This window comes from Diceros bicornis, chromosome 3 (genome assembly GCF_020826845.1).
Source record: "Diceros bicornis minor isolate mBicDic1 chromosome 3, mDicBic1.mat.cur, whole genome shotgun sequence".
NCBI lineage: Eukaryota > Metazoa > Chordata > Mammalia > Perissodactyla > Rhinocerotidae > Diceros > Diceros bicornis.
This window is the reverse complement of record NC_080742.1, coordinates 86,930,448-86,950,531: the sequence shown is the minus strand read 5'-3', so window position 1 is coordinate 86,950,531 and position 20,084 is coordinate 86,930,448. Positions and strand designations below refer to the sequence as shown.

Here is a 20,084-nt window from a genome sequence, read left to right as displayed (position 1 = left end):
GCTCTCTTGAAAATCTTCCACTTGGTGCCATTGTTCCCTCTGCATAGTGCCCTCTTTTTCTTCTTTCTCTCAAAGCCACACTTCAAAAGTATGTGGCTTACTGCTTCAACTTTTTTCTCATCCTCTCACTCTTTAACCGCTCAGAAAACTGGCTTTCGCTCTCAGCACACTGGTAAACTTACTCTCACAAGTCACAAATTAACCCCTTTAACCAAATTCAATGTACTTTTCTGTCCTCTTGCTCCATGATGTGTCTGTAGTTTTGACACTGATGGCCACAGCGTGACAACAACAGCACTGTTTATGAAATGCTTACTGTATGCTAGATACTGTGTAATGTACCTTATACACGTTACCTCATTTAATCTTCACAAGAAAATAAGGTAGGGACTGTAATTTCTCCTGTTCTACATATGACAACACTGAGACTCAGCAATGTTAAGTGACTTACCTAAAGTTACAAGGCTAGTATACAGTGTAGCTTGATTTTGACCTCAAGTCTGACTGCAAAAGTCAATGCTCATAACAACCGTTTATATTGCTCAATATTTTTCAGGCTTTGTTTTAAACTATAAAAGTAACATGCGCTCATTGGAAAAACAACTTACATACAGTATCACAAAAGGGAAAAGGAAAATTTCCATATTCTTGCTTCTCTCTTTAATCCCACTCTCCAAATAATACCTATTTACTAGCTGATATGCTCTTTCCAATCACATATACATATAGTGGTTCTTTACTCTGGCTGTGTATTATATCCACCTGGGAAGTTTTTATGAAAAATACTGATAGCTGAGCCCTAGCCCAACCATTATATAAGAATCTCTGGAAGGTGGAGTCTATGCATCACCATTGTCAAAACCTCCCAGATGATTAACATGTGCAGTTGTAAATGACATTCCATTATCCAGGTGCTCTTTCTTGCCTGCCCTTTCCCGTCTTATTTGCTTCTTCTCCTTCCTCCAGCCCCTAAAATACAGATGCACTCTTGGAACCATATTTTTCTCTGTTTTTAACCTGTTCTTCCACATTTAGTTGTCAGGACTTCGGCCATCACTTCTCTTATGAAAACTCCTAAACCTATTCTCCAGTCTTGATCTGTCTCCAAGTTTAATTTCCAGACTACTATCTCTAACACATCATTCCCCACAAAAATTAACCTGGCTTTAATTTATAAATTAGATTAGAAGTAAACAGAGGCAGAAGCTCATAACAGAAACTATCCAAAGAAAACTATACCTGTGATGGAGGCCTGAATTAGAGAAGGAATGGAATAAATGTAAGACATTGCCAAGAAAGAATTAATAGGATTAAACTGACCCAACAGATATCAGAGATAAAGGAGAGGAAAGAGTCTAAGACAGCTATGGTTTTCAGCATGTGTACTAGGAGAATTGGTGCTAAAGAAGAAATAGAGAAATCAGAAGGAAAAGGTGTAGTTAATATCACCATTTTTAGATGAAGAATCTGAAACTCAGCAATATTGAATAATTTGCCCAATGTCCCCAAGTGTCTGAGTTGAAAACAGCTGCCCTGAAACCACTGTATTGCATGGTCAATAGAATCAAACTTAATCTGAATCTGGATTTTTTTAGCAATGGCTATCACAATCCAGCCCTAAACCTAACCACCCCCTTATTTTTTTACCAAGTAAAACTTTACTTTTCACTATGTCCCAGTGCAAACTTTCTGTTCTAGTAAGCTCAATCTGCTCGCAACCTTTCACATATGTCATCCTTGTTCTAACTCCATGCCCTTGCCTCGAATGCACCCTCTAAATCTCAGCCATCCTCCAAAGATGAGCTCAGGTTTTACTCTCACCAGAAAATCCTTCCCATTTGTTCTAACCCACAAGGATATGTTCCTTTGTCTTCGCCAACAGAATGAACTCTTGGATCTACACTACCTTGTACTTCTTTCTAAATGTCCTCCCAATATGGATTTCCTTGAGGAAAGGATCTGATTATGTTACGCTGCTTTTCTCTCCTCCACGGCTAGGAGGAGTTCACTTGAGTAGAGAAATATCTGTTGTGATATCTCCCTTCATTCATCTTTCTAACTGCTGTGATGTACCAAAGTAGGGTAGGACTCAAATCAGTCAAGATGGAAAACTATTATTCACCAGATTGTGCTTGATGAGTTCTTTAGCAAATTCAAAGGAAGAAGAAGCATTGTCCATCAAGCTTTTGAGCTCTGCCTGAAATGGATAAAGGAAAAGCTTATTAAAATAACAAGTGTATATATGTGGTGACTGATAAACAATAACGTACAACAAAAATTTCACAATAAAAACAAAGAATAGAAAAAAATAACAAGTGTATAGTTCTTACACCACATATTTATACAACGTTTTACAGTTTACAAAGAATTTATCATACTATTTCATTTGTTCCTCAGGACTCTAAGAAACAGTCAATGTAATTATTATTATCCTCATTTTACAGATGAGAACATTGAGGCTGATAGACATTAAATGACTTGAACCTTACACTAAGCAAGTTTGAAACTGGTGAACTCAAGTCGGAAGACTCCTAGAGTTAGTCTTTTCTTTCAGAGCCAAACGTGATAAAGGAGCTAAACTTTTAACAACTGAGATTGATTCTTCAATCTGACCATTCCACTTATATCCTGAATTCTGACAGTATCTCCTTCCTGCTGAATTGGACTTTATTTATATAACACAATTAAAATACCTTCTCCTCTCTGTTTTATCATTCATTAGACCTATCAGATCTCTTCTGTATTCTCTCGCCCCCTTAACTCATCTTAGAACAAATGGTTAGCCATTTCCAGTATCTTCACTAATACCGTAGACTCACTTACTCCCTTTCTCAGCTTTCCGCTATTCCTACCTTGCCAATCTATAATTTTGAGTAATCCTCCTCTCCTCCTTTTTCTACTTCTATCAGTAGTTAGCTAAGCTTTTCTGGATAAATAAGTAAATTCTTGACTGTTCTCACTACTATAAACTTGTTCTACCTGATCTCATATGGGAATGCACATCTGCTCAGCAATCCTTTCATTAATCTCTCCTCTTTTCCACAGCAGCAATTCCAAACTGTTGGGTTATATTAGGATAGATTAGTAGTTTTCAAGCTTTTTGATCTCAAGACTCCGTTTATAATCTTAAAAATTATTAAGGATCTCAAAGAGCTTTTGTTTATGTGGGTTATAGCCATCAATATTTATTATATTAGAAATTAAAATAGAAATTTTTAAGGATTCAATTAATCAAAAATAATAAACCCACTACACATTAACATAAATATTTTTAATTTTAACAAACTGTATTTACCAAAACAAAAATTTAGTGAGAAGAGTGGTACTGTTTTACATTTTTGCAAATCTCTTCAATGTCTGGCTTAACAGAGGACAACTAGATTGGCATATCTGTATCTGCATTTGATCTATTCTGAAATCATGTTGTCTCTGGAGAACTTCACTGCACACTTGAGCAAATGAAAGTGAAAAGACAAAATCTTTTAGTATTACAAGGATAGTTTTGGTCTCAGGCAGGGCTAGCTGGGACTAAGGGTGACGAAAGTGAGAAGCCTAGGGACAGAATTTAAAGCAGCACTCACTGCACATGAAAAGATGTTCAACATCATTAGTCATCAGGGAAATGCAAATCAAAACCACAATGAGATTCCACTTCACAGCCAGAGACGGCTAGAATAAAAAAGTCGGATAAGAACAGCTGTTGGCAAGGATGTAGAGAAACTGAAACTCTTATACACTGCTGGTGGGAATGTAAACTGGTGCTGCTACTTTGGAAAACAGCCTGGCAGTTCTCAATTAAATATAAGGTTACCGTATGACCTAGCAATTCTACTCATAGGTTTATACCCAAGAGAAATGAAAACATGTCCAAAACATGTGCAAAAACATGTAAACAAATGTTTATAGCCGCATTATTCATACTAAGCCGAAGGCAGAAACAACCCACATGTTCATCAGGTGATGCATGGGAAAATAAAATGTGGCATATATGCTTATAATGGAATATTATTTGGTCATAAAAATGAATGCAGTACTAACGCTCGCTACAACAAGATAAACATTATAAACATTATGCTAAGTAAAAGAAATCAGTCATAAAAGATCACATATTATATGATTCCTTTTAGATGAAATATCCAGAATAGGAAAATCTAGAGAGACAGAAAGTAGTTGCTTGGGGCTGAGGGAATAAGGGTTGATAGCTAAGGGCTATGGGGTTTCTTTTTGAGGTAATAGAAATATTCTAAAATTGACTGTGGTGATGACTGCACACAGCAGTGAATATACTAAAACCCACTGAATTGTATACTTTAAAAGAGTGTATTGTATGGTATGTTGGTTATATCTCAATAAATCTGTTAAAAAATAAAACTATAAACAGAAGATGTAGGTCATCTTATCTATGTTAGAGTGAAATGACCTTTCCCAAAGCATGACACCAATGATAGAAACCATGTAAGGAATATTCTGCGTGAAACATACCTGTTTACATTCAAATTTTCTGTGTCCTTATATTTAAAACATATGTTAGGGTTTTGTGTTTTCAATCTAATTTAATTGAGAAATTAAATCTTTTAAAAATAATATAATTAGAGATAATTTGGATTTGAAAAAGGCAAAACAATAAGCCTTTAAGAAGATAATATCAGAGAATATGATCTTAGGCTAGGAAATCATTTCCTAAATAATTATCTTTAAAAAGATACAGAAGGCACTAAACAAAAAGAAAAAGATAAATATGACTATGTTTCTGCCTACAGAATTTTTGATAAGTGCTGATATTTACTGAGAGTTTACTATGTACATCAAGTTAAGGATTTTACATTCATCATATCATTTAATCTTCAGAGCAACCTACAATAAGTCAGTACTGTTACTTTCCCTATTTTGCAGATGACGCTTAAGGAGGTTAAATAGTTCACTGAAAGCCACACAGCTGGTAAGCCAGGGTCAGAATTTGGAATCTGATTTCAAAACACCTGCTCTTAATCACTAAAGTAATCACTTCCCAGTTTGGGGGAAAGAGTTCTTTTATCTCTTTATTCTCTGAAACCAGCATTCTCCTTCCTTTCACCAGCATCTTATATCCACTGCTTCTATTTCTTCATCATCTATTTCCCATCCCTCTGCCATATCCTTTATGACAATTCCCAATCCAAGTGATTACTCACTCATTCCTTATCTCCTTGCCGTCTAGCTTCAACCCCGAATAATGATACCCTAATCAGAGTAGGAAATTGTAGGAAATCTTAGTTATGAAATTCAATGGCTTTTTCTCAATCTTCATCTTTATTGACCTCTTTTGAACCTCTCCTTCTTTAAACGTGATTCTCCCTTAATTTGTTAGTCATACTTTAAAATTCTCATTCAACCAATACTTAGTTGGCATCAACTTTGTGTATGCATTGTGCCAGGTCCTGGAATACAAACGTCAAAAGACACAGTCTTAACCCTCAATAACCTTGTCTAGATTAAAGATAATTAAACAACTACCAAATAACAAGCATGAGTATATATATAATATATAAATTATATATAACAAGAAGCATGATATATATTTGATACATAAGCATTATATATATATCACACTTATTATTTGGTTATATACATAATATGCTTATTATTTGGAAATTGTATTATTATATATATATAAAATAAGAGCAAAGAGGAAAGTACACATAAATTTGCAGTAACTTTTAGTGGTTAAGTTTATGGGCTTCAGAGTCAGACAGACAAGAGTTTGAGACCTGAATTTGTCACTTCTTAGTTGTATAACCTTGGGTAAGTTATTCAAAGTACTCTAAGAACTAAGTGAATCATTACAGATTATTGTATGCTCACTATAGAAGAGAAGAATGCTATTGGTGTTCATGGAGAGAATTAATCATATAATATAGAGCCCATTATACAAATTACTAGAGGAGTGCTTAATTTTAAATGGTTTAATAAAATTATCATAAGTAAACACAAACTATATCCTATTGCTATAAAAAAAAAACCCTGCTTCTTAGGGTACATCTGACATAGTCATCTATTGCTGGAGTACACTATAAAATCAGTACGTAATCTGCATGGACATAATTTCAAATGAAAAGCACGCCTTTTGGAGATGGAAAGTTGCAGTTTGCTGTCCTGACTTAGACAGTGCTACACCTACAGAATACTGGTTAACCATACTACCCATATCATTCTATGGAAAGAGCATATAGTGCAGACAAAATGTGAACATTTAACAGGCTGGACCTTACATGAAAATTGGCAAAGTTCCTAACACTGACTCAAAGTAGAAAGGCAAGGAGATACTTCTTTTGTTTGTTCTTACCAAAGGGTGAAAACTCTAGACAGATCAAATTGCAAACCTAGTTTACTATTAAACTGCTGATGCTGGAAACTAGTCAATTAGGCAGACTCAAGGGAGTCTTCAGTTGAAATGAGTATACCCAAGAATGTATTTTACATAACACATAAATGGACCAATCGGTTGCATACTAAGCAATTTAACTGACAGACATCTCTTTTGCCGCAACTGACCACCTTCATCGACATAAGCCATGGAAAGTGAGTCTGGGCATACGCTACGGACACGTGCTGTCCACCCCGCCCCTCCTTGCCAGCCACTAACTACTGCTTTACTCCGGAGTTGAATCTCCTGTCATCGTGAAGCATGTTAATAGTGCTCCTTGCTATTACATTTTCACAATAAATTTTGCTTTGATATAGTTAATTTGCTGGTTTCAGTTTCTTTCCTCCCCCTCCTCTGGTGGCATGATGCCAACTGGAACTGTTTTTTGGGCAAGGGTGGGATTTAAAAACTCTGACACATGCGGAAATTTTACATTTTAATTATGGTGGCTTCTGACATCAACTAAAGTGACGGCCAAGGAAGTAATTTCCAAGCATGGCTCTCTCATAGGGTTAACCTAAAAATATCTATATATAAAATATATACAGATATATATATATCTGAATCTGTATATAGATTTAGTATAGAAGATGCTCTCTATTTATATATCTACTAATATCTATATGTATGTATATGTGTGTATGCACATGTGTGTGTATATATAAGTACATTGTTAATGTTAAATAAAATGAGGTCATAATGTATGGCCTCCTGTGCACTCTCGGTTTCCTACAAAAAGAGAGCTATAACGGAGTTTATGTACAGAATTATCATGGAAACTAAATAATGGATATAAAGTGTTCTACACAGTGCCTACAAGTTAGCAAATTCTAAGTATTTATAAAATGTTTACCACTACTGCCTCTTGGGGCAACCTTAAAGGAGAGGTTGAAGTGTACCAAGCAGAGAAAGGCATTCCAAGAAATGAGAATGTTGTATACAGCATGTAGTCGGAGGGTATGGTGTATGGAACAAACTCATTGGCTGGACTTGAGAGAACCAGACTAGAGACAGGAAAATTATTTAAAGAACTGAAACAATTGATGAGGAGCATCTGGACTAGGAGAGTGGCAAAGGAGAAGAGGGGATGGATAAAAGAGATACCTAAGACATACATATGAACAGACATTTTTCCAAGGAAGATATACAGATGGCCAATAGGCACATGAAAAGATGTTCAACGTCACTAATTATCAGTTAAATATCACGTTACATCCATTAGAATGGCTATAATCACCAAGACAAAAAATAACAAATGTTGGAGAGGATGTGGAGAAAAGGGAACCCTCATTCACTGCTGGTGGGAATGCAAACTGGTCCAGCCTCTATGGAAAACAGTATGGAGATTCCCCAAAAAATTAAAAATAGAAAACCTTACAATCCAGCTACCCCACTTCTGGGTATTTATCCAAAGAACTTGAAATCAACAATCCAAAGAGGCTTATGCACCCCTATGTTCATTGCAGCATTATTCACTATAGCCAAGACATGGAAGCAACCCAAGTGTCCCTCAACTGAAGATTGGATAAAGAAGATGTAGTGTGTATACGTATACACACACACACACACACACACACACACACACACACACACAATGGAATACTACTCAGCCATAAAAAAGACAAAATTGTCCCATTTATAACATGGATGGACCTAGAGGGTATTATGTTAAGTGAAATAAGCCAGACAGCGAAAGACAAATACCATATTAATTCACTCACATGTGGAATATAAACTAACACATGGACAGAAAGAACAGTTTGGTGGTTACCAGGGGGAAAGGGGTTGGGGAGCGGGCACAAGGGGTGAAGGGGCCCATTTATATGGTGACTGAGAAATAATAATGTACAACTGAAATCTCACAATGTTATAAACTATTATGACATCAATTAAAAAAAAGAGATATCTAAGACATACAACTGATAAGAAATGGTGAATGATTAGATTGAAGATGAAAGAGAAGAGAGTGATGGGTATCCCAGGTTTCTGATGAGATTTACATGTTAGTGACATTGAACCACAGAGCCACAAACATATTTTAGAGGAAGAAGCAGAAGCGTTTGTTTTTAACATATTTAAGTTAATGTAAAGCATTTAGGTAGAGATCATCTACAGTATATTAGACACAGAGATTTCAGAAGTCAACATTCTTTTCAGAATATCTGATAAATATTCATAAAATTAGGTTCTTATAGAATCACACTGGCAATAACAAAGAGATATTAATCAAGAGTTACAGATAATAGAGTTTCATGAATAACCCAGAAAGAACGGGGTAATTCAAACTGGAAATTAAGTAAATTAAAAACAAATTTCCATGACTACCTCAGCCGCTTTGCCGTTGTAAAGGCGAAAATGATTACAGGCCTTAAGATTGAGTGCGATGGTACTATCAGGAATTTGCTGAAGGTAAACAGCCAGAACTTCTTGAGACACATCATAGTAATCCAACTTGTAGTAACACAGGGCCACATATACATTGAGGGCAAGGTATTCCCTATTAGATGAAAGAATTAAGGGTTAATAGTTTACGTCTACTTCATGGAAATGTTGTCAAACTACAAAGACTTTTAATGGCTCAAATGGATAGCAAGGCAAAAAGGACACGAATTTGCCTTTTGAAGGAAGAAGGCAAGATATAATCATTGCAGTATTTTTCTTTTTGTATTATAATATTTGGGTGTTTTGATATAAGTAGAGTAAAAGATGACAACTAGAGGAGAAATGGAGAAGTTCAACTCCTATCTGTTCATGTTAAAAAAAACTAAATTAACATAGGCTGTAGTTGAGCACAAATGCGAATAAGCACACACAACGGACAGACAAGGAGACTCCGTGACTGAGAACGGGAATGGGTGGGAGACTGTGAAGGGAAAGCAAAGGCGGGGGAGGGAAAGTGGAGGAGATATTTTGGGGATGGAGGAGAGGGGCCAAGTAGTTAGCGATAAAGTTGGAATGTTAATTCTTCAGAATGGTTTCTAATTTTGTCAGCAAGTTACCTACAATGTAACTACAACACTAAAATTGATACATCTAGAGCATGCATTTTCAACAGGGCAATATCAGCCCCAAAGGGGCAAAAATTGGGGAGGTGGAAAATTGTACTCATTATATGTATAAAGCATAGATATACATACAGTACGTAAATGGATATACAGTATATCTGTGGTGTTGAAATTTCATGAGAGGGCGATTAGGGGAAAAAAAAAGTCTAAAAAAGCTCCTTAGAAGGGTGATAATAAAATAAAGATGGAGAAACTCTGATCTAAACAACAAGGAATTCTTAATCTCACCAGATTATTGGCTAAACAGAGTTGAACACATGGTGATACTAGATTGAAAGGACACTAGGTCCTCAGCCAAACTAGTCACAGAAGAAACTAACAAAATGAGATTTCAAGTAAGCATAAAAGAACACAGACCTGTTATCTAGCAGTATTCGCTTATAAATATCAATAGCTTCTTGGTAATGAGATCGCATATAGTGGATTGAGGCCAAACTGAGTTGATCTTCTGTGATATCTTGAAGATTCTGATGAAAGTTCATCAACTTCTTCTCATCATTAAACTAAAATTGTGAGAGAGAAAAAGACACGTAAAGATTCACATTAGAGTACAGTCAGAGAAATCAACACCTATAGTGTGGAGGTTTTACCTCCTCCTCCTCCCCCAGCCACCCTGTCTCTATGTTCTCCCTCTCGCCCTTCCATTCCTTGTCTTCTCCTTCATCTCTCCTTCAGAGAAAGAATGAAAACAGCCTCTGGAGGCACAGCCTTGCCAATGGACAGCCTTTACGTTACAGCTGATATTAATTACTTGATGGCTCCCCTCTTCCTCTTTTTTTTTTTTTTTTTGTGAGGAAGATCAGCCCTGAGCTAACATCCATGCTAATCCTCCTCTTTTTGCTGAGGAAGACCGGCTCTGAGCTAACATCTATTGCCAATCCTCCTCCTTTTCTTCCCCCCAAAGCCCCAAGTAGATAGTTGTACGTCATAGTTGCACATCCTGCTAGTTGCTGTATGTGGGACGCGGCCTCAGCATGGGCAGAGAAGCGGTGCGTCAGTGCACGCCCGGGATCCGAACCTGGGCTGCCAGCAGCAGAGCGCGCGCACTTAACCGCTAAGCCACGGGGCCGGGGCCGGCCCCCCCTTCCTCTAACTTTCTTTTTCTTTTCCATTTCTTTCTTTATATTTTCTCCCTTTCCTTTTTTTCCACATCTCTTTATCCTTTTTATATGCTGTTTATAAGAGAGACATTTAAAATATAAGGACACATAAAGGTTGAGAGTAAAAGGATGTAAAGAGATGTAACAGGCAAACACTAAAGAAAAGAGAGATGATGTAGCTACCCAAATATAACAAAGTAGACTTATGTGAAGAGGAATTTTTAGAGATAAAGAGAGACATTTCATAATGATAAACGTTTCAATCCACTAGGTGGACATAATTCTAAATTTGCATACCCTTAATAATAGAGTTTGAAAAACATGTAAAGCAAAAATCGAAAGAACTAAACAGAGAGACAGATAATTATAGTGTGAAATTTTTAAATGCACCAAAAATAATTATTTTCATATACTGCCTGTGGACAATTAAAATTTCTGTAAAATAATTTAGCAATATCAATCAAAAGCTTTAAAGTTGTTCATACCCAATAATTCATTAAGTCCATTTCTAGGATATTCAGAATTATATTTTTATAATTAAAATTAAAAATAATCTAAAAGTCAAATAATTAGGAAATGTTAAATAAATTATGCTACATGCATACAATGGAATGTTATAAAAACCATTAAAAAAAAAATCATGGTTTTAGGGGCCAGCACAGTGGCCTAGTGGCTGGGTTTGGCACGCTCCACTTTGGCGGCCCAGGTTCATGGGCGCAGACCTACACCACTTGTCAGCCGTGCTGTGGTGGCAACCCACATATAAAATAGAGGAAGACTGGGCCCGCCCCATGGCTTAGCGGTTAAGTGCACGCACTCCGCTGCTGGCGGCCCAGGTTCGGATCCTGGGTGCGCACCGACGCACCGCTTCTCCAGCTATGCTGAGGCAGCATCCCACATACAGCAACTAGAAGGATGTGCAGCTATGACATACAACTATCTACTGAGGCTTTGGGGGAAAAATAAATAAATAAATAAATAAAATTTTAAAAAATTAAAATAAAATAAATAAATAAATAAAATAGAAGAAGACTGGCACAGACGTTAGCTCAGGGCAAATCTTCCTGAAGCAAAAAGAAGATTGGCAACAGATGTTAGCTCAGGGTGAATCTCAGCAAAAAAAAAAAAAAAATCATGGTTTTGAAGACTATTTAGTGATTCAGGGATATGCTCATAGTATAAAGGTAAGTAAAGGGGCTGGCCCCACGGCTTAGCAGTTGGGTGTGCGTGCTCCGCTACTGGCGGCCCGGGGTTCGGGTCCCGGGTGTGCACCAACATGCCGCTTCTCCGGCTATGCTGAGGCGGCGTTCCACATACAGCAACTAGAAGGATGTGCAACTATGACATGCAACTATCTACTGGGTCTTTGGGGGAAAAAAGGAGGAGGATTGGCAATAGATGTTAGCTCAGAGCCAGTCTTCCTCAGCAAACAGAGGAGGATTGGCATGGATGTTAGCTCAGGGCTGATCTTCCTCACACAAAAAACAAACAAACAAAAAAACAAAAATATATATTCAGTATGAGTCCTATTCTGCAAAACAAAGAAATAAAAATAAAAATATGCATATAAAAAATAACTATCCTAGGACCGGCCCTGTGGCTTAGCGGTTAAGTGCACGCGCTCCGCTGCTGGCGGCCCGGGTTCGGATCCCGGGCGCGCACCGACGCACCACTTCTCCCACCATGCTGAGGCCGCGTCCCACATACAGCAACTAGAAGGATGTGCAGCTATGACATACAACTATCTACTGGGGCTTTGGGGGAAAAATAAATAAATAAAATTATAAAAAAAAAAAATAAAATAAAAATAAAAAATAACTATCCTAAAAGGAGATATAATATACCAAAAGTTGAAATGTAGTTATCTTTAAATATTGTAGATGTTATTTCCTTTTTTTCATATTTCTATTTTGTTTAACAGAATTAATGTGTAGCTTTTATAATATGAAAAATTATTTTAAAAAATCATTTTACGAAGATGATCAAAATTATCACTATAAGGCAATTCTGAAAAGTATGGATTTATTTGCAGGAGTCAGGACAAGGTGTCTCTGAGTCTGTTTTCTAAGAGACAATAGGATAGTTGAAACAAACTAATCTTCTTAAATGACTACTACTTAAGAAAACTAAAACCTAACATCTCTGAATAAATTAATAGGGTAAAGAACTTTGGGGAGAAAAATCCTATAAAGTTAACACCTGTATTCTACTGGTTCTGGAAATAGCATTAATAGGAATTTCTAGTTAATTATCTTTCACCGTTGTTGGTAAAAAGAAGGAAGAAAGAGAAAAATATTTTAAAAGCAAAAAGTGTGAAAGGAGACCATAAATACCTTGTGAGCCAAGTGGAAGAGGAGGCGGTTTTGAAGTCGGCTTTTTGGAGCTGAAAAAAAAATCCAAGCCGCTTATTAAAGGACCCAATTGTCAGTGGCACTTAGTCTCTTGTAGGAATTACATGAGACTCAGAAAAATATTCCCAAATCCTTACATATCTGATCCTCATATGTCTCTGCTACAATATGTATTATTTTAGTCTAGTATCCACCTGCAGTAGCAGCAACAGCATCAAGAACCAGAAGAAAAATGTTCTAAGGTTCTGCTCTCCCCCACGACTTGTTCTACCTGATTCTATATGGTGATCGACAGCACAGCACTCCACACACACAGTTCTAGCAGCAGCCCACCGTTGTGCTGCTCACATGCCAAACCAAACACTGGAAAAAAACGGTTATGGTCACCTCAATACATGTGGAAACCTACCTTCATTCAGCTGTTCTTCCCAGTTTTCTTTGTTAATTCCTTCTAAAATCTCCTTTTCCACAATTACACTGCCATATTTTCTTAAATACTAGCCCAGCCTCTATTCTATAGATCTGCTAGCATGATCATCTGCCACACTGAAACAGGTAGCCAAGCAAAAACGTTAACTCCTTTCAAGTTCCAAATCCCCTTTGTACTCTTGGAGAATTTTCCTAATTCTCAACACCCAATCCTGTATCTCTTTATAGTAAAAAGTCATACTTCAATGTATAAAAAAGAAAAAATATATATGCAAAGAGAGAGAGATACCTCGATCACTTTCTATGTGTCTAACACTGTTCTAGGCACAGATAAAGTCTAGAAACACGAGATAAAGTAAGTAACTTAAAGGCCCTTATAACTAAATTAGGAAAAACTACATTAATACATATGAAACAATTGGGTACAAATCAAGAAAGGTTTCAAGTTCCACATTTTCCAGGAATCTGAGCTGGAATTTTTTCTAAATACGTATACATCAGTTAATTCTCTAAGAATTCTAACCTGGAATACATTCTTCCCTAACAAATATTCTCTTGCCCATTTTCTCTGCATTTCTTTGAATTTAATTTGATTCACAGTCTAACTTTCCTCCCATGTTCCCTTTTGCTCTACTCTCATTTGCAAATTTGAGTCCAGTTCTCCTATGATGACTGTCATGACAAATAAAGTGAAAGGGAAGAAGTCTGGATTCTTCAAGCTGAAATTGCTTGGCTTCTCACTCAGAAGCAGGGAAAGCAGCTATAAAATCCACATCCCTAAGAGTCTGAACGACTATACCCAATTCCTACCAACAGCAGGAATATCCTACCACGATGGGGCCTAAGAATGATACCTTGTCCTTTTTCTTCTCTCATCCTCTGCTTTTTGGCTATAGCTTCTGGGGAGGTGGGGTGGGGAGAGGAAGCAGCACAGAGATTAACTCTCTCTTTACACATAAACGTTGCTCAGATCCAATATTCTTTGAAGAGTAAAGCTATTTTTTAGCTTTCTAATGTCACTTGGTTTTTCCTCAATAGCAAAAGGAATTAAGTTGTAAAATCTCAAAAATGACTCTTCCTATTAGTGATGAATACCAGATATTAAAAAGGCCCATTGTACCTTTAAATCCAGCTGCTTCAGCTTGTTTATACATTCCAAGAAAAAAGTAGGTACAGGCTAGGTTCACCCAGACTTCAGGATTGCAATTTTCCTCTTTTGTCGCATTTTCATATTCCTGAAATAGATATTAAGCAGCCATCTCATTTCAGCAGTAAAGCCATCTATGGGCCATTCTTCTATAACAGAACAGGATTTCTCACTGATTGTGCAACTTCACATTTAGGGAATCCTACACGCTCCTCCACTATTCTAGACCTGTAAGGTTAAATACTGAACCTAAAGCTCAATCCTAACCATGCAGGGCTACGGTTCATATAATCTTATGATTGTTTTTCCCCCTTTTAACATTGATATGGGCTAACAAACTGAAGAAATGAAAAGTGACTAAAATATTTTATTTTTGCTAACTTAAAAAGACATAGAAAAGATACCTCATAAAAAATGCATAGGTTCAGTTAACTTGAAAGCTGATAACCTTAATACACAACAAATTTCACTTCATTCTAATTGTTTTATGGCTTTGTTTATTTGGCTTTACATTTTAAAAAGGTATTTTTAATTAATTAATTAATTAAAATAAATAAACAAAAGGATTTTTTTTCCTGCCAAGAACACTTCTGAGATTCACTCTGTCAACTACATTTTCCGTATACTTTTACTATTTGTCAGTCTTTCCTCGATGCCTTTGTTTCTTTTTCTGACTACATTTGGGTTACTCTCTTTTCTCCTACATCTTTCACAAACACTACCAGCTTCTACTTTGTCCTTTTCACATCTTCCCTTTTCCTTCACTGATTTTGTTGCTTTCGTTCTTCGTCTCACCTCCTCATGACCTGATCTTGGACACTTTCATTTTAGTTATGTAGGTTCTTTAAATATCCTTAGATTACTTTTTTGGGAGTAAGAATATGTGGGAAATGTTTAAACAATTTCACTTCTGAATTAAAAATTGCTTGACATAAGGCATCTATAATTTTATCTAGGTCCATAATCCTATAGATTGTTCATTAGATAGGTAGGGTTTACAACGACCAACAAAGACAACTTTCAAAACAATACTTGTAAAAATATAAAGACAATATACTCTCTCCTATGTCGGAAATTAACCAAGCAAAATAAAAATGAACTTCTTTTAAGAAAAGAATCACGAAAATTCTTTATCAAAAGGGCTTATTTTTCTTCTTAAGATTTCTTTAAGAAATACTAATGTTAATATGTTGAACAATTTCATTAGTATACATCTAAAAGCAAAAAGTAAACAAGATATATATACATATATTTGAACATATATAGATTTCTGAAGCAATACATCAAAAAAGAGCCAATGGTTGCCTCTGTTAACAAAAAAATAGGATTGGGGAAGGCAGACAGGATGGCTTTTTTTCCTTTTACTTTGTTCCCTTCTACATTGTTTGAACTTTACCATGAGTGTATATTATTATAATACAAAGCTTAATGACCTTTTCAAAACCCTTCTGTTATAAATTTTTTTTTACTAACCTCTAAAGCTCTCTTGTAGTCACCCAGGTGAAAAGCACAGTATCCAATCCACAAATTAGTATCCTCTTCATGTTCCCCAACATGACGTTTGAACTTCAGGTTAAAATTTTATGGAAAAAAAAACATGAAGAACTTTGATTAGTAAACCCTCTGTTTAAAAAACTGCTATGTTAAGTTACTGATGAACAATAGGAAATTGTAAGTAATAGAAGCAAGACAGTACTCAATTTATTTTATTATTTATTTATTTTTTAGAGTACTTTCTTTTTCCTTTTGCTGAGGAAGACTCACCCTGAGCTAACATCTGTTGCCAATCTTCCTCTTTTTAGCTTAAGGAAGATTGGCCCTGTGCTAACATCTGTGCCAGTCTTCCCTTATTTTGTATGTGGGTCGCTGCCACAGCATGGCTTGATGAGCAGTGTAGAACCACGCCTGGGATCTGAACCTGCAAACCTGGGCTGCCAAAGTGAAGCGCACTGAACTTAACCACTACACCACTGGGTCGGCCCCAAGACAATACTCAATTTAGTTAATCCTGTATCTACAGAACTCAGCACAATTACCTTGTAATTGTCACAGAAATTTATATATATATATATATATTTTTTTTTTTTTTGTGAGGAGATCAGCCCTGAGCTAACATCCGCCAATCCTCCTCTTTTTTTGCTGAGGAAGACGGACCTGGGCTAACATCTGTGCCTATCTTCCTCCACTTTATATGGGACGCCGCCACAGCATGGCTTACCAAGCAGTGCGTCCGTGCGCGCCCGGGATCCAAACCAGCGAACCCCGGGCCGCCGCCGCGGAGCGCGCGCACTTAACCGCTTGCGCCACCGGGCCGGCCCCTCACAGAAATTTATATTTTCAAATATTTCACATTTGTTTTTCTGTATTTACTGAGACCTTATTCCAGAAAGTATTTAAGAGTTAGCCTCGTAATGGGTGATATATAAGGAACGTAAGAATTATGTGAAGTATTTAATGCCAAATAACTGAAGGGTAGAGAGATTTAGCAATGAACTCAAGGCCACACAGCCAGTAAGTGTGGTGGCAGCGACCACCACAGCCCACTGACTCCAAAGCCCATTTCTCACCCTCCATGCTCTGCATTCACCCTTACACTTCAAACCGGTCCCATTAGCTCACACATATATTTATTCATAGGTTATGAGCTTTAGCTGAGGACAAGCCATTAAATCATTCTATTACCCTTGAACAGGTTTACCAGGGCTTACAAGAATCAAGGATGTTCATAAGACTGGCCTCATTTATGTCCATTGTGAAAAAATGTTTATGAATTCCTCAGCCAACAAAAGAAAAGTCCTGTTTTGGAGACCTTGAAGGAGGAGTCTAAACTACCACGGTAAGGTGAGATTTCACCCTGCACGGTGATAAATCAAAAACATGCGTGAAAAATTAAACAGTGAGCCAACGCATATTTACAGATCATTGCTACAGAACTGCGGGTGCCTTGACCATTACAAGATGAAGACATCATTGATACTCTCTTGTCTGGAATAAGAACTTACTCCTCTAGCTAACTCCATAACATTAGGAATCCTCCTCTTACCAAATGTTGTGCATTTGAGTACAGTGCCTTAAGTGTGAAGAAATTTTTACTTGAGGTCTCCCTGAATTTGCCCCAAGAATTCCCTGGAGCCACAGTATAGCTCATGAGACTTCTTCACCCCCAACCAAGGCAATTCTCATTCCCATACATCATGGCACTGTGACTAGCTACCTAAGAATATAAGCATAGAGCAGAGCTCCCTGACAACTTAAAGGCAGTGTGGGATTACACAATAAGAGATATGTGGTCATTACCTGAGAGTAAATAGAGAAGAAAAACAGATACTGACAAAAATTAGACAAATATCTACCACTCAGTCCACTGATTTACAGAGCTGGAAGGTCCTTCCAAGTCAAGTCCCCCACTTTAAAGATGAGAAAGCTGACACCAAAAAAAGTGAAACAAGGTGCTCAATACCAGAGCACTCGTAGTTAACATAGGGACTGCACAGGGAAGACTGAGAAAGCTATATAAAGCTAATTAAAATAATTACTCTTGATAGATTACAAGTAATATGGCTGCAGTAGTGCTTTGGAGAAATGATTGCAGCACAACACAACCTGGCTGTGCTGTCAAAACTCTTCACCTCTTCATTCTGTGGTGCACTCCTTCATTCTCCTATAACATGTACTTCCCACAAAGCAGTTTCTCAAAGTGCAGCGTCCTTGGACCATCCACTTCAGAAGTACTTAGGCTTCTTACCAAAAATGCGAGTTGCTGAGCACCACTGTAGAGTGATTCTGTAAAGAATCAGAATCTCTGAGGCCAGGGTTCAGGAAGATACGTTTTAATAAGTACCCTAGGTGATTGCGAGGCGTATTAAAAGCTGAGAACTGATGCCACAGAAATTTGAAATATGTTCTCAAGATACATTTTAGACAATAAGCATGTAGAATTATTTAAATTTGATCAAAATTTTATAACATAATAGGAATAAATCATAAAATGGTCAGGGGTTGGGAAAAGCAGTGTGTGAACTGACACTGTATTAAATGTCCCTCTGTATTTTTAGGTTGGACTCACCATCAGTGGGACTAGTCATAATTAAAAGTGTCCCTCAGGAAATAAGTCTATCTTTTTAGTTCATCTTTAATCAGGTCTATAATTAACTTGGAACCTAGAATCTGTGCCTGACTAGATTTCAAGGAAGCCCCAGAATGCACCCACTTCTTCCAACAGCATAGCAACCAGCATTCACCCAAGCATTCATCTACGTTCTTGAATTCACCTCCTAAGAAGCAACCTTCTTTGGACATTACCTCCAACAGAGTAATAGCTCCAGTGAAATCTCTTTGTGAAAGCAGCTCCTCTAGCTTTGGAATCTTCCTCCCTTTCTTCTTTCTTTTGTCAGTGGGCGGCAGGTCCCCGCCGACAGCAGGCTTGGCCCTTGAAAGCATCTGTGAAAGAAACAACAAAGATCCAATTCCTATGGTCAGTTTTAGACTGAGTGTGACAGCTCCAGGATTTACAGGTCAAACCCTTGACAACGAATCCCAGGGAAGCCTATTCAAACTCTTTCTCTAACAACGTATTTTACTAAAGTGGCCATCACCCTGTACTTGAGCTGAACCAAGCAGCTACTCCCAACTTCATCTTCTCCAGTTAGAGTGAGGTAAGACATGCTTTCGCGCAGCTTCTGGCATCGCAGCCTTCCCTTGTCTGCTTTCCATCCCACGCGTAGCTCAGGTGTGGGGAAACGGAGAAGCAAGAGGAAAGAAATCATCGAAGTATTTACAGTTGTATCCCTGTTCCCGGGGGGAACACGGGGAGGGCAAGGAGATCCTCTTCTGCTGACACTCCTAGACTTAACCCAGAGGGGTGCTGGGAACCGCTAATCTCCAGTCCCAGGGCCTACTCAGAGTCCTCCCTCACTGTTCACAGCCACTAACCATCTTTGCGTCGGTTCTGGGAGCCCCCTCCGCAGACAGACAGCAAAGGCGGGGCCCCAGCGCGTCTCTCCACCCACAGAGCTCGCTCCGTATCCACGGCAACCCCGCCGGGGGCCGGTCCGTCCCAGATAAGCGCTCGCGGAAGAAGCGGTGCACTCCGCTTGTTGGTTCCGTTCCGCTTCTGCCCCTGCAAGAGTGGTAGTTCGTGTCTTAGGAAAAGAGCATCGTTTTCTGTGCTGGGACTGAGAATTTGTGTCTCTGTTTATGAGCTTACTTTAGGAAAAAACGAATTCGAATGGCATTGTTTTTCAAATACAAGTTCCGTGGGAAAGTCATTTTCAAGGACCACTTCCGATTTGGGCCGCGTTGGGCTCCATAGCAACCCCCGGCGCTGACTGGCGCGAGATCTCGGCCTCCGGCGGGTGCGGAGAGCTGCAAACGAATGCCTGCTGAACCGAGGCAGCTGGCGTTAGGAAGCGGGAGTTCACGAAAATACACTTTCTTATTTCCATAGCTACACTTACACGCAATATGGAACTGTCATAAATATGTGTTGTTTGGCGGACTTAATTCATCTATCTTCCTTCTGAACGCAGTGAACACGGCTGCAAAGGTAGTCTAAAGCCAGCGAATCGTCGAGTGTTAGAGCTGGAAGGG

General features: G+C 37.9%; 1 protein-coding gene across 1 annotated transcript in view; it reads right to left on the bottom strand.

Moving 5' to 3' along the window:
- Positions 1-19,492, bottom strand: part of IFT56 (intraflagellar transport 56) — a 48,437-nt gene extending 28,945 nt beyond the window's left edge. The window contains exons 1-8 of the mRNA XM_058531079.1: positions 19,428-19,492; positions 18,798-18,935; positions 15,969-16,061; positions 14,469-14,583; positions 12,902-12,951; positions 9,826-9,971; positions 8,729-8,900; positions 2,123-2,197 (exon numbers count right to left, since the gene is read on the bottom strand). Of these exons, the coding sequence (XP_058387062.1) occupies positions 2,123-2,197; positions 8,729-8,900; positions 9,826-9,971; positions 12,902-12,951; positions 14,469-14,583; positions 15,969-16,061; positions 18,798-18,935; positions 19,428-19,430 (792 nt within the window). The 5' untranslated portion in view covers positions 19,431-19,492. The remainder of the gene's footprint in view (positions 1-2,122; positions 2,198-8,728; positions 8,901-9,825; positions 9,972-12,901; positions 12,952-14,468; positions 14,584-15,968; positions 16,062-18,797; positions 18,936-19,427) is intronic.
- Positions 19,493-20,084: the final 592 nt, after the last annotated feature.